The sequence below is a fragment of the Volvox carteri genome (assembly GCF_000143455.1).
Source record: "Volvox carteri f. nagariensis unplaced genomic scaffold VOLCAscaffold_45, whole genome shotgun sequence".
In the NCBI taxonomy this organism is placed as follows: Eukaryota; Viridiplantae; Chlorophyta; class Chlorophyceae; order Chlamydomonadales; family Volvocaceae; genus Volvox; species Volvox carteri.
Genome location: NW_003307588.1, coordinates 609,805 through 625,128, shown reverse-complemented (window position 1 = coordinate 625,128; position 15,324 = coordinate 609,805). Strand labels below are relative to the sequence as shown.

The window sequence follows — 15,324 nt, the reverse complement described above, 5'->3', positions numbered from 1 at the left end:
CCAGAAAGCCGCGTCACGTTCAAAGTGCTGCTTCGTGCGAACAACACGCCTAAATACATAGAATTACGCGATGTCGCCAGGCACGTGCTTTCTAATTGCCATGTGCTTACAGTTGTACATACATACGTACGGAGGCACACATTGTCTGCGGCTGTCTGTCGGTTGGTTGATTCGGCTGCGTGATGACGTGATGGCAATGATGGTTTTGGTTTGTACGTATTTGTTGTTGTCACGGACAAAGTTTGGCAGCTACAGGACATTTCTAGCATGCTAGCATATCGTTTGCGTTAGGGATGAAGTATAGGTGTTGAGTTTGCTATACACGAAATGTGGCGTTCGGGTGGTGACAGGGTTGCCTGCCTACCTGCTTGCGTATCGCAACACAAATGGCATCCCGGCAGCTGTACATGCATGTGCTGCTTTCTCCAAATAATAGACTTTCCGGACTTCGCAGCAAGCAAACGGGACTGCTTGCTTACATCCATTTCGGCGCTACATAGGTCATGCTATAAATGCATTTTGGATGTTTGTGTTGTAAATGTTTGCCGGCCATTAAAGGGCCTATTATAATGGGCAGGGTCTATCTCCCACTTTAAAGTATATCTCAACACACGTTCTTCTATTCTGTATTCGATTTCGGAAAAGCTTGGCCTAACTGGGTACGGTACATAGCCAGGGCCGGTACATAGCCAGCTAGTGTTCTTCCGCAGCCCCAATCCACAGGATTTGGAAAAACGACTATGACTATGACTACTATCGCTAACAATACTCCCTAAGCTGGAAATAAAGATCCTGAGCCTAAAAGAATCAAATGCGTGGTGGCAGTCCAGGTATTTCAGCGCGCTCATCTACTCATAGGAGCAGATGAGTCCTTGTGCGCGACGACAAATACTTCCATCGCCCCGGCTGTCTTCCGCAGTCCAGTTGGTGACAAGAGACATTGCGACCTACATCCATACCCTCAGTAGTCTCATCGTCGTTAAAGCGACCGCAGCCGGTTTCTATAACCAAAGGAAAGACGTCTGGCATATGACGTTTCCGCGCAGAGTGCTGTAGGGCCGTGCACTGCATCCTAGCTACCAAGTCAGCCGAATGCACACGGCCATCTTCGACCAGGTTGAAATTTTGAATCATCTAGTAGCCCCAGCCCTTGTGCTGCAGGCCCATCGCTATGAGTAAGCCTAAGCTCATAAATTGCGAACGGCACCGTGGTACGCCATGCTGCTGCTGATATTCAACCAGATGTTCCCAAAAGCGAAAAACAACCACAAAGTAATGGACCTGGAGGAACAGCTGGATGATGAGTCGCTTGGCTGTGCCTGGGCCGATATAAGATAGAAACAAGAATGCTGAAGCCGATTTGAAAATAGATATATTATGCTGATAACACGTCTTTATGAAACGATCACGAGGTTTTGAGAAATCTGGTACAAGATGGCAATGGCCTTAGCTATGAAGCAGATAGCAACTCACAGTCCGTCACTATTCACGCGCCTTGTTTGGCCATGCATATAGACCAGACACATAAATCGATTCAAGGTAATGAGCGTTGACACAAGTCAAAATATACATGTTCTCTGCTGGAATGTTTCCAGGCGGCAACGGGCAGCTTCACAAATGTAGGGCCCAGCAACCGGGTACGGCCAGGCCGTTGGAAGGCAGGGTCATATAACGTATGAACGTAGATGATCATGTGTTCTAGTATTCCACTTACAAAGTTGACAAATGGCTCTGAATAACCGATGGTTTTTAATCTTTGCAACGAGCACTTTGCTCCTGTGCAGCGCAATGGTGCTGCCAGCGTTTGCGCAAGACTTTAGCAAGAATGGTAACCATACCACCAAGAAGTACAGTACAAGTGCAACGCCGTTGCCATACAATTGGACTGTAGACATAACGTATCCTACCGACGACAAGGGCGGCCCCTTTCCATTAATTTTCATGTTCAACGGAATGGAGGCAAGTTTGTGTATCTTTCTTGATTCGTCTAGGTTAGGCTCAATAGCTAGGCTCTTCAACCGACATGGGACGTGCGTGCAGAGCTGCAAATACACCTCCAAGGATTAATGAACTGGAGGAATGCACCCTATAGTAATGGCAAAAGGTCGTCATAACTACCCTTGCATGTAGTAGCGTTCCTCGTTATTTTGCCTGGACTCCTGAAGGAACCGGGGATAACGTAGCGGCTGCCTATTTTTGTATACCTCTCCGTAATATAAAACTATTGAGCGAGCCTCTCCTTTATAAGTGTAAGTGGCCTGCTCCGTGGCTACCACGGGTAGGTGGATTTTGCGTGAGAGTAGATCCCTTGGTCGCCTTGAGCCTTGATCGCGCTTTGCGGGATTGAAGCGATAATCTTTGGCCTCGGATGGAGCTCATCACAACTTGCTGTTAGTTATATATAGGTGGCTGGATTATGTTCGTCATATCAGCATAGATCAAGCCATCTGGCTGCGGGTATTTCACGACGTAGTTTGCCGTACCTTCCCCCCCTTGGTGCTCGGCCCCTCCATGTCACGTTTGCTTGTACACTTGAATTCCGTGTCGTACATCGATTGTACAGTGCCAAGCTGCCTGGTACACCAAGACGGTGGAGCATGTGGCATCTTGGGGATACGTCATCGTGCAGTACACAACGGGCATTGCTTACCCTCTACAAAATGGCGAAAAGGATGAGGTACGTACATACGTACATGGTTACGTACCTATATTCGTACAGGCCTACGTGTGGTAGGATGGGGGCAAATGGTAGAGAGGGCACATGGAGGGCCAGTGCGGGGTATCCCCCCCCCCCGGTGGGTGGGGCCCTGAGGACGTGGGTGTCGGGAGAGCCTGGTAAAGCTGGGGGGGATTGGGGAGGTGAGGGGGAAGGGCGGAGAGAGCGGCAAGAGGACGCCGGCTTTTTGGGGGTTAAGAAGTTGAGAACCGGCGGTTGATGCGGGCTTGGATGAGGGGGAGGTAAGGCCCAAGAGGGGCCGTACTACTAGAGCACGTCTGCGCTGCAGGGCTGGGTTGCTCGGCGAGGGACGAGGGTGGGAGTTTTGCCGTACGGGGTAGGATGAGAGGGCCAGCCGTTTCCATCTAGTAGTGGTAAGGAGGAGGCGCCGCGCGGGTCGGGTTTGTGCGTTGTCCTTTTTCTTCGGTTAGTTGCATCTCCTGTGGGCCAGCCCAGGGAGGGAGAGGTGGAGGAGGTCAGTTGTCTTAGGTTAGCTGCAAGACGTCTTGAGGTTTCGCTCTCTGTTCGTCTTTCTTTTCTTGAGGCTTTTGTGCTTTGATTCGTTTGCCTCTCCCGTCCGGGACACCCCTGCCCGTTGCTCCCTTAAGGTGGTTTTTTATCTGATGGGAAGGTCTAGTGGGGTTTTCAGAGAGCCTTTGCCCTAGCTAGCTGAGTCTTGTGGAGTCGCTCAGATTTGAGAGCCCCCGCCGTGTTTTGACTTCAGCCCCATCCCCTGGGGGAGCGTTGCTGAGCGGGCTGGGTCGTGTTTTAGCAGAGCCTGAGTCGGGATCGGGAGCACACAATTCTAGTGAGTTGTGCTGTGTGCTCGTGACCCTTGCGCTGTGTTTCGGTTTCGGACCCGTGCATACTTCGTGGCCCGCAGTGTAATCTAAGTCATACACACATGCCATGCATACCATGCATACCATGCATATTACGCACACGCATGCATGAATGACATATGCGCACACTGCAGACGCACCACTCATATACCCTTGCGTGCTATGAAAGCACCCAAGCATCTTTTACTCTTTCCCTTTCTGGCCTGCTTGCCAACGCATGATGTGAACCCCGCGTTCAGGTAAAAGTCCTGGCGCCCCTGTTGGAGTGGCTGAAGAGCGACTGCCCCATCAAGAACAAAATTGATTTCTCCCGAAAGGCTGTGATGGGCCACAGCCGCGGCGGCAAGCTGGCATCACTGCACTACGCCAGTAGGTCGGGTCGGCGTGCGGTGGTCGGGCATGTTTTAACACTCACAGAATGCGCCTCATGGGTACTTATTAAATGCACCAGACAACACACAGCAGGCAGAAGCCTGAAAGCGTCCCGCACACTCGCCCCTCCGGATCTGCCTCGCTCGCTTTACCTTACCATCTGCCCTCTTATCACTGCTGCCTTGCCTTGCCTTATCACTGCGCCCTGGTTGTGTGTTGACTATACGCTGGTGTGTGTCTGTATGCATGTTTGTATGTACGTGTATGTGTAGCCCGCAGCGATGTGGCTACCGCAGTGCTAATCGACCCCGTGGACTGCAGCCCTCAAGCCCTAGGTCCCACCCACCCGTCCGCCATTGCCAAGCTTGTTGGCTTGGACATCGACTGCAGCCGCAAGCCCATTCCGAGCCATGGCCGTTCCGACAAGTCTGCAGCGGTTATTGGTAAGCTATCTAGCTGCGGAGTGGTGGAGTGTACGGAATAGCCGTATGTACCTGCGTTCGTACATGCAGACAGACCTAAAAGTTCATCTCCTGCTCACCATTTTAGTTGTTGCTATCGTTCGGGGGTTGGAAAACCCCCGCTGCAATGTGCGTCTGTATGGATGTCCGGTCATGTACTTGTGTTGTGACTACGTGTACGTGCGTAGTTACGTATGTCATCGCTTTAGTACCTGTGTACTGCATGTGCCCAGCCGTATCGTTGGTTTGGCTGCTTAGCATTACCGTCTTTACGTACGAAACTGAATTTCCATTACCTAAGCATGCATGCACCCACGCAACTTCAACGCTGCTGCCTCTCGGCATGCATGTAACGCATGTAACATCCGCCACCCGTTACTCGGTCCCAGGCTCTGGCTACAGGCGGGATGGGATCGCGTCGTGGCTTCTTCCATCCTGCACCCCGGACGACAACAATGCCACGGCCTTCAGCGCCACTTTGTCCGACAAGAGCTGGTACATCTCGATGGTGCAGGTATGTACGTAGGCAAATATGTGCACATGCGAAAACCCTTTTATTTTATGTATGAACCAGTGATTAGTTTTGTCACGACAAATGCTAACGGGTGAGTGACTACTGACGCACTGAGGCACGCCGGGGTGTATGCTGCTGGGGTGTATGTATGTACGTGCGTCTGCGTCTGCGTTATGTACTTGCTTGGATTTATCATTCTCAAGGAGGTGTGGTCGTGCCCGTGCAGGCTGGCCACATGCAGTTCGCCGAATCCAACGGGCTTGACGCCTACGCTGCTTTGAACCTCGCATGCGGACCTCTTGCTTTCAAAATCAGTAACGCGGTATGTGTGTCTGTGTTTAATTAGAAGTGCTTACAGCTGTCGCCAACCGTTCCGCCTGCGTTCACATGACCATTCTTGCCATCCGCAAGCCCGGTAGGCAGGTACCCAGTATGTGGTCACCAAACCCTCGGGTCGCCAAGCAGCCTCACAGCCATGCAACCGTGCGTGCAGTGTCATCATACGAACGTTAGCATGAGGGTTCCTGTACGGGCTAGGGGAGGTTGACCCTCCTAGATTGGAAATGCTCCTTGGGCGACTGATGCTGATGCTGATGAATTAATGGATTGAGTTACAGCTACCCAAGCTACCTAATTTCCTAGGTAGCTTCAGGGTTCATTTTGATGACTTGAATGTCTGCGGAATTGGCCTTCGTGCCTCCCCTTTGTGCCTCCCCTTTCCTCCCTCCCTACTATACTGCCATTTACCTCGTTACGTACTTTTGCTTCTGTCGACCGCGTAGGACGTCATTTCTGAAGCCCGTACGATGGCTGTCGCCTGGTTCGAGTCCGTGTTCCGACCAGGCCAGGTGCGCCCGTGTACAGGAATGCACGTGGACGTGCGTACGTGCGTGGCCTTATCCGCATGTGTATGTATTTGTAGGCGCGTATGTTAAGCATACATACCCACATGTATGTGGAGACTGTTTTAGCGCCTAAATATGCCATGCATCTATATCCTGCGAGCCGTCCAGGACTGGAGTTGGGCCACCGTCGATCCAGCAGGTTCTGTTTGATGCGGGTGATGGGTGCGGAACCTGAGCGATTCACTGAGATGTTGACTAGGGTGACTGGATGAGGGTGCCCCGAAATACCGGGGAAGGCAGGGTTTCGCCGGGTAGCGGCCACGGGTGAAGATATGCCCCTCTGTTTCGCACATCATATATCCGATATCCACATGATTATTGATTTGATGACGGACGATCTATACGACTAAAAGCTGCCTAGGCTTTTATTTGAAATCGAGCAGCATGTTGTTAATCCCTTTCCGAACACATCCCCAACGTGTGCCCCCACGGACAGAGCACTAAAAGCGGTCTGCAGGCCTACATGCAGCATTTGCAGACGCAGAGCCGTAAAGGTGTTCTCACCTATCGAGTGCCCGGCGCGCCTCCAGCTGCTCCGGAGACGACGGCAGCCGAGGCAGTCGTCAGCTCGGCCACCGGCGGCGGTGCGGAGAAGAGTGAACTGTAGATAGATGATACATGGTGCTTCACAGTCTGCAGATGTTGTGTAGTTGGCTAAAATATGTTCGACATATATAAGATCTATATGACCTGGACGTCAATCCGTGCATCAGCAGAGATGAAGTGTAGGCATTTCGCCTATAAATAGCTAGGGCGTGTCAATTATGAACCATGCAAGGAAACGCATGATGTGATGTGTTGCCCGCTGCATAAGAGAGGGAACGTGCATGCAGACACTAGCCTAACAACTACTCACTTGTGCAGATAGTAAATATCTAGGCGAGCTTGTTCTTTGGAGTTGCACCGTACTCGAAAAAAATAGTTGTACATCATGGTTGTGCCGGTGTGTGTATGTGTGTGTGTATGTGTTGCCGGTAACTTTGATGGAGCGCGTCATAATTGTCACGCACTTCCGTGATATACAGCAACGCAGGAGGATTTCCTACAAACTTCGGCCCCCCCAACCCTTGAGGACAGCCTTGTGTGTGGCTGGCACAGTATGAAGCTCATACACGGTGCATATACATGCATGCATGGTGTAAGCAGCTGCTGCTGTGACGCGATCCATTCATTCGCATAGGCATGCATATGCGCATGCGCATGTGCATGTGATCGTGTCGGACATTGAAGGATTAGCGTCTATGCTTCAGATGAGGTGTGCGCTGCCTCCATGGGAGAAAGCAGCTGTTGGAGCCGGTTTTCGCCATTTTCGCGAGGCCTGTCATGAGAATTTTGATTGGGCCGTGGTGGGTGCGTGCGTTTGTATTGCTTGTCTGCGTTACAGATGTGCGCGCACTTTCTTGCATGAGAACCCTCCCGTGTTGATCGGTCCGCACCGTGTTGTTTAACGAGTAGCTGGGTTGGTACCGCACAGCAGGAGCAAAGGTACGTTATCGTTGCTTGGTACGGATACAATTCCAGGCGGATGTGCGCATGAAGCTGCGGTCTTGATTTGTCGTGACACGAAACTCTAGGGTATTCGCAGTGCAGAGCAGTGCGCGGTCGTCCGATGGCCCGCCCTACTTCCCTGCCGGAAAACACCCTTGGGGTCTGGGGCTCGCTGTAATACCCGCTACTGTTAACCTATCAACGATACATATCATGCATCCTTCTTTGCTTTCTCCAACAAGCACTTGTCGTATGCAGGTGTGGCAGACTGGGCAGATTTCGACGAAACGTTCTAATGACTGTGTTCCTACCTTGCTTAGCTATAAATGCAGTGATCGCGTTACTGTCGACTTGCTCTACAGCTAAAACCCTCAATCCTCTGCATATCATCCAAAGTTACATGTAGTATTGAGCACCTGGTTATTACTCTACCGACGGACACAAATCAAGTACGTCGTGATGTCGTGATGTGTAGACGCAGAGATCAACTGAGATCTTAATACAATAACATGGCGAAACGGATAGGCTAAGGCCTGAGCGTGCATGAATCCCTGCCGTACCATGAAATATATCAGCGGTTCCGTTCAGGCACGTTCCGCGTAGCCGTGTGATCAGCATCTTACGACGACAGTGAGCCCATGTCAGGCAGGCGGTAGGTTATCGTGCCCGCGGTGTGCTGAGCTGCTAGGTGCCGCTGGTAATCTGCCAGGCGCTGCGATGTTCCCTCCTGCAGCAGAGCGTAAAAATCCGGACAGCATCCGAGAATTCATGCAGGCGAGCACTCTTTACTCAAGTGGCAGGCAGGCCGACCGCGCAGATACCAGTACACACATTATTCATCATCAAACAGGCGCTCTTAAGACAAGCAGATGGGGTAGCAGGCGTCGCCGTATCGAGGGACGAGCCATATGTCGCTTCAGGGAATTGGCACTCGCACTCCCGTGGCTAGCCTGACGGGGAACATCAATCCGAATTGTGATATCCCGCCAGCTGGGAGGTGATGCGGGTGGTGAACGGCCGGCTGGCCTGTGCTGGGCTTTTCCCCATTCCTGCTGTGGAGGCGGATTCATGTAAGGCTCAATCGCATCCATGGTCCAGTACACCCTGGCGGTTATGTGTTGGTACGTGGCTATGCGAGCAGTCGGCTGGTGGTCCCATCCAGCATATCCAGCCCGATCTGATGTATTAAAGGTGGCGCCCAATGCCTAATGCAAAGCTTTCGCGGGATCTCTGCCATCCGCGGAGTGGGGACCCAGTCTTGTGGTAGGTGCGTGCGTAGCTAATGGTTCTAATGCCGATTGCTGCTATTCAGCTGGCCTGTATGACCTTGTAAATCCTGGCCACGAATGTCCTTGGCCACAAATATCCTTGGCCACAAATCTCTCAGGCCGTGCCCATGGTCTTGGCTGGGCAGGGGAGTGAGTCTGTGTGCGTGGTTCCTCACGGCTGTCCAGGCCGCCGTGGTAGGGAGCTGGCGGCCCTGGTGCTCCACGGGTGCTTACTGGCCTCGTTCCAAGGTTTGGTGCGGGCAGCAGCACCGGAGCTCCTGATGTGTCCTGTTGGATCGCACTTCACTCATCCTACAACCGCATGCACTCGCACTCACCTGGCCTGGCCTGAACACGGACTCCAACCAGGCGGCAGCCATCGCCCGGGCCTCAGACCGCACCTCCTGATATATCACAACATACCGTACATACATACATACATGCATACGCACGTGCAGACACAAACATGAAAATGAGGAGGATGATTGTGTAAGGATGATTCTTTAAATCTATATCCTTTATGGTCTCGTAGATATCTGCTAATCGATTATTGTGGTGCACTTCGTGGCAGCAGCAGCCAAACCATTAAACGGCAGCAGACATAAATAAAAAATATTATACACCTCGCGCACATTGAAGGCTTTAAAAAAAATAAGGAAGGCAACGATAGTGTGAAATCCTGAAAGCAGATTCTTGTACCTCGCCCTCATGCAAACGGGAATGAGTTCCGCCAATCGTAACGACATGCGTGCGCGCGTGGGCATGCATACCTCATTGGTAATGTTGCCATTCCCACCGCAAATCTTCGCAAACTCGACGTAGTTCGGGTCGTCCGACTGCGCGAACTGCATATGGCCTGCCTGCAGACATTTATCGGTGTGATGACTCACATACATGCACAAGTTAATAGTAAGCGTAGTACGTAGCTGGTCGCCGTTGAAAAGGGTCTCTTTTAAGGTGCCGGCAGCAGAGCGCGCGCGCGCCTTAGCGCGTGTTTACTATAAATGATGTGCGTGCCGTACTACTGTACGACAGCTACCGCAACAAGCCATTCATGCACATACAGGTCCTATCAGGCCTGTTCTACCTAGCTGCTGGGCCAGCAGATTGCTGCTTGCAAGCAAAAGTTGAAGTGGCATACATGCATCATCAGTACGACACACTGGCCCAGCAGTACTACGCGCTCATCACGCACGCGCGCTGGCATGGAGATGCACGTCCAGCGGTTGTTGATGGTGGTAGTGCCAATAGCGGCCAGTTTTGCTTCCCCGATAAATCAAAACTCAAGACGAATAAGCGGTCAGTCTTGTTTGGAAATTTTTCATCTGTCGGAACCTAGTGCAGCAGAGTCTCAGCAGGCAGGTCTGGTCGCTTCACTGAACCAGCCGTATAGACAAGGTACTTCTAATGCATGGTTAGGCACTGTCCATTACATTCCATTACGGTCAACTGAGTTTTGTCCCGGCCGGTAACAGATTGGTAGGGTAGCCCATCGGTTGGGTAATGGCTACTAACCCAACTGACCGGTTGGGCCCGGTTACCGATCGGTGACCCGTGGAATGTGTGGCCTAGGGATTAGGATGCGTAGGCGAATGATGTAGATGTACACCGTATATTTTGGTCGATGCTATAGTTCTTAAACAATTTGCCAGCAAATTCTTAGGAGTAGGAGCGTGTGTACAGCGGGTACCCAAACCTCCCGCGCGCCTGTCCATGCCGTCGAGCCAGCAGCAGCGCTCGCACGGCGGACAGCAATTTCGTTCCCATCCTTTGGATGACATCAACGCATTACGGGTGGCTGCTGTATCTGCGCACGGCGGCAGCAGGTGTACGAATCCATACGTACGAACATTCTATGATACCAGTCAACGCCATACGGTACATGTTGTAACAGCTGGTGCATAGTACGGACGTCTACAAATGCACGCGCTCAGGTGCTCCGCTGGCGCCTCGAGAGGCCTTTTTATTAGCGGCCAGCTTCTCTCACCTCCTTCAATAGAATATTTAAGCTGTTCGTTGAAAAGGCGTCGAAGAAGGACTGATAGTTCGAGCCCTGGGGATTGCAGCGCCCCACATGATAACCGGCACCTGCGGGCGCGATTGGTGTACAGGCAGCGGGAAGTGCCACACACAGGAATGTGATAGGAGCCGGGTGGCAGGAACGAAGCTAAGGCGACGAATAGACCGAGTAGAGAAGGCTACGCACGTACTCGCTTGTGCGTGCATTGTAATAACCCAATCGATGGATCGATAGATAGATCAACGTCTCGCTTCCACATGCCTGGCAATAATCGTGCATACATATACTTCTCACAGTATTATACCCAAGCATTGATTGAACTTATACTGTAAATATGAACAGTGTGTGTGTGTGTGTGGTTGTTACAGTGGGCTCCAGACTTACGAAGAGTAGAGCCAGCGCTTTGTATATACAAACTAGACAATCACCGGTGTAACAGGACCTCCTCATAATCCAGAAAGCACTTGAATTTCTGCAAGTCGCTTCCGTCTAGGAAAATTTACTACTTTATTTTATTTGCTCATCAACGTACCTAACATACTACGTCTGAACTAGCCTGAAAAGTCAGCAGATGGGTTACCTTAAGTAGCGGAAAAGATTTGTTGGGAAGTTTAAATTTTATTACTTTTATTTTCTTAATTCCTTAATAACAAATAATCTGCTGGAAGCTGATCAGCAGTGTGGGCCTTTCACCAGCAGCAGCAACAACCAGCCGCTATCGTGCCAGGTACGTAGGTAGCCAGGCGGTGGGCGGTCGCGTAGATCTATCTGCTGCTCGGCGGCCTATAAGGCGACACAATCATGCATGGATCATCAAACATCGATTTAGCTAGCTAGCTTCATGGATAGTGCATACCGATAATGGCGGCGGACAGATTGCTGCGTCCGTGCTGCGGAATGGTGTCACCGCAGCTGATGAAGTTGTTATTTTGCTGCCCGAGGCCCACCAGCTTTGCAATGGCGGATGGATACCGGCTGCCTTCCAGGCCAGCGCAATCCACTGGATCCAGGAGAACAGCTGTGACGATGTTGGTGAGGTTAGTAGGTTCTGCAATAATGACGAACAACAAAAGTAATGGGCATTTTGACGATGACAACGAACTACTACTTATTACACACAAATATTTACGGGTCGAACCAGCCTCTAGATCTGTCTGCTGGGAAAATAAAAGAAACAGCTTAAATACAATGGAAATGTATATTTTTTCATTTCAATTATTGATTTCCGTTACGTGTGTGTAGTAATTCCTATTCAACACTCATTATAAATGCGGTGGCTGGGGTCCCACCGATGGCATAAAGGAGCGCTGCCATCTTGCCGCCGCGGCTATGGCCCATGACGGCCGATCTGGTGAAGTTCACCGCGCCCTTGAGATCCGCACAGCCGGCCACGGAGGGGGCCTTATCCTCCAACCATTCCAGCAAGGGATCCAGATACGCCACCTGCTCGTTATGTCCATGGTAGCGACGACGGATGGGCCGCGAAATCCTAAAGTTCTGTACCGTCTGTAGCTGGTGTATAATAGGGACGGTCCCTATCTAATACATTCCAGGCCACGATTTATCGACGATAAGTTTCAAAGTTACATTTCCTTTATTAATCGATTAATATCGTCAGATGATCTGAGCCGCGATGAGGGATGGTGATGCACGATAATAACTTTGCCAAGGCGAACAGACGGTTGTTATTTATTACACGTGCATCTTTACGTTCAGCGTACACAGATTTGGATAGAGCCGAATCTGTAAGATGTTCGTTCGCGTGAGCGATCGGCTCCAAGGATTCTGTGCGTTCGACATACAAGCACGCACACAAGCTATACACATCGCATTGCTGGTAATGCAGACACGCACACGCACACGCACACATATGCACATGTATGTTTATTCACCTCTCCACGCTCGCCCAATGCCAATGAGGCGTTCCAATCGCCGTCGTACTGCAGTACGACGTACCCCCAAGACGCCACGTGACTGACGATGTCTGCATACCAAGACGCTTTACACTGCATGCGCATGCGGGCGCGGCGGAAAAAAAAGGAAGCAAGATATACGCGCCTGCAAAGGTATACGTTGCAGCGGGGATGTATAAATCGTGTATGAATATACACGCCTTTCACGACACAACATAGGTGCATAAAACGCACAAGGAAAATTATTATAAGGCCCCATCACACTTATAGGAAATTGTGTACCGAGCTGACCGCACTATCCGGCGGACTACTGCTATTTTATGTGTAGCAGTAGTGCGCCTTGTTCTACTAGATAGAGAGCCTTCTTAGCCCAACGCTACTGTGGGATCGGATGCACGTACGCGGCGGCAGGAATGCAATAAATATGCAAGATATAGCTGGCGATATATCTTCTAGATATGCAGGTCTGCAGGTATAACCAAAAATCCCGTTGGATATCGCTATATGATGTGTGGGACAGGGGGGCATATCTTTACCCGTGGCCGCTACCCTGCGAAACCCTGCCTTCCCCGGTATTTCGGGGCACCCTCATCTAGTCACCCTAGTCAACTTCACAGTGGATAACTCAGGTTCCGCACCCACCACCGGCATCCAACGGAATCTGGCGGCTCAACTCCATTCCTGGTCGTTTAGCAAGTCGGCTTTCTCCCAGGACACCACCGTCCATCGACTAGGGGCACTTTATCTGCCACCATCGGAAGATTATTCCACCCTGATAGGTCTCGATCCCGGCATCTCCCGGGGGCAATGGACCGTGCCTTACCAGTACTGCCTAAGCTATGCTATATATCGTGCAGCATCGCCGTACGCGCATGCTGCCGAGAGACACACAACAACGTTATCACGGGTGCGCTATCTATGTATCTCCATATATCTATCTGTGCGACCTAATAACTTGCCTCCCACCCGCTGAACAGGACGACCAACGGAAAGGGGCCGCGGCCCCGGCGGCCGCCGCCATCGACCTTGGCACCGCCGCTGCCGCCGCCGCCGCTGCCGCCGCCGCCGCTGCCGCCGCCGCCGCTGCCGCCGGGAAATGTTACAGTCACGTTCAGCGGTACCGGGACACTCGGCGATGCCAGATCCACCCGTGTGCCGCAGGACGACACGGAGTACGGGCCCATCTGAGTAAACTCGCGTCCACCCCCCGCCATCTCTGGCATGGATAGCGCTGCCAGCGCCCGTGACGTTGCTACACCCCGTAACGGTAGCAGAATTACTAGTACTAGCAAGGCACGTGCTGCGGCTTGCAAGCGCTGCCGCTGCTTGGCGCGAATCATGTAAAATTTAAAAGATAACATCGTCATTTTTCTCTTAGGGTTATGTTTTTAATAACTATTTCTTACGGCGGCTCGCAAGCGGACCTTTCCGAGCACTGCCGAGTGGCAGCGGCAGCAGTAGGGCGGCGTTAAGCTTTAAAAACAAGGCATCCAACCAACGAATTGAAACGCCTACAGTATGACGACAACCAACTACCCCATGGGACGCAAGGCACTTGCTCGCTCGTTGCGGAAGCGATACATACATACGTGGGACAATCGAACCTCGGATGACCAATCGGATTTTCGACCCTAACAGGTCTCGATATATGTATGTTTGTGGGTAGGTAAATATGTGTTGTGCTATGTCGGCTCACATTACTCATTCAACCAATTGACAGCGGACCAAAACTAATGTGTATTGATCTAGTGAGCAGGCGGTTTCCTGAGCACTACTAGTAGCTTGCACCAGCTTGCACCTACATTTGCAAGTCGTCACCAGCATTTTGTTGCAGTTTGCTCTGCCAATAGCCCCTGAACAGGACACCACCATTGAACCAGTCGGTCAGCACGGTAAGCTTGGATTCAAACAATCAAGTGATACCTTTCCGAATTTGGAGTTTAAGAAGCTAGCAGCTGAAGGAGGCCTTATCAAGGTTAAGCAAAAAGGATTAAAAGCTGTTCATGGTGCACCTGTACTAAATAAAAGGAAAGAGATGTAACGTTGCAAGGGACTAGCTTAGAAAAGCAAGGCACTATGACTAATGGTATCGGTTGTAAGTTGCAAAATGAAAATAATAAACGAAGCGTCTCGATGGATAACACGATTTAAATTATTTGTATCCTTGCTCAATCGCAACGGCAGACAACAAAACTACAGTCCGAGAGCACATAACAACGGAAATCCAATCATCAGGCAAACAAACGCGAAAAAAAATATATATTGCGAGCTTGCGTAAGTAAGCTGGGTTAGTTGGGCGTAAGGCCCAATGCGTAACTGTTAGACTAACTGTTTCGCAACGGCCCGTGTCCTCAGGGCCGTCATTTATTGCGCGCATTAAGCTGGTTAGCTTATCTTGTTTTTGTTGTTCAGCGCGCGCTGATCAACAAAACAGGTCCCGCGCCTTCGGCGCGCTTTCTGTTACTACACCGCTGTGCCTTCGGCTCGTCAGCGAGACCCATCGGGTAGAGTGCAGTGGAGAATATATAGCACTAGCACCATAGAGTTAGCCCACCTTATTGAAGCACCTTTAGTAGTGCTAGTGGCGGCGCATGTCCCGGTATCGCTAGGCATGACTCCGCTGGTGGAGGCAACTCACAGCTATCCTACATAGCTAACTGGAATGTCACAGACTGGCATTTCCTCGAGGGCTTCTGCGACGCAGTTTATGCCCCCTGCTTTCTCCGGAGCGGATCAACAACTCCCGCCCACCCCGGACCCAACAAGCTTGCCCCTGCAGCTACAACACTAAATGTCCTCTTGACGACGTATTTCATCAAGCTCAT

The 15,324-nt window shown here is 51.2% G+C and overlaps 2 protein-coding genes across 2 annotated transcripts; one reads left to right on the top strand and one right to left on the bottom strand.

Moving 5' to 3' along the window:
- Positions 1–1,725: 1,725 nt before the first annotated feature.
- Positions 1,726–8,252, top strand: VOLCADRAFT_106523 (uncharacterized protein; the record flags this gene model as incomplete). Its single annotated transcript, XM_002954744.1, has 9 exons — positions 1,726–2,034; positions 2,564–2,677; positions 3,798–3,927; positions 4,203–4,373; positions 4,781–4,905; positions 5,132–5,227; positions 5,688–5,753; positions 6,247–6,394; positions 8,032–8,252. 9 exons carry the CDS (start codon positions 1,726–1,728, stop codon positions 8,250–8,252), a joined length of 1,380 nt encoding a protein of 459 aa, XP_002954790.1.
- An 853-nt stretch (positions 8,253–9,105) lies between these two features.
- On the bottom strand, positions 9,106–13,839 carry VOLCADRAFT_95617 (uncharacterized protein; the record flags this gene model as incomplete). Its single annotated transcript, XM_002954695.1, has 6 exons — positions 9,106–9,426; positions 10,554–10,654; positions 11,443–11,634; positions 11,876–12,029; positions 12,479–12,592; positions 13,621–13,839. The coding sequence occupies 6 exons, from the start codon at positions 13,837–13,839 to the stop codon at positions 9,106–9,108; spliced, it is 1,101 nt and encodes a 366-aa protein (XP_002954741.1).
- Positions 13,840–15,324: the final 1,485 nt, after the last annotated feature.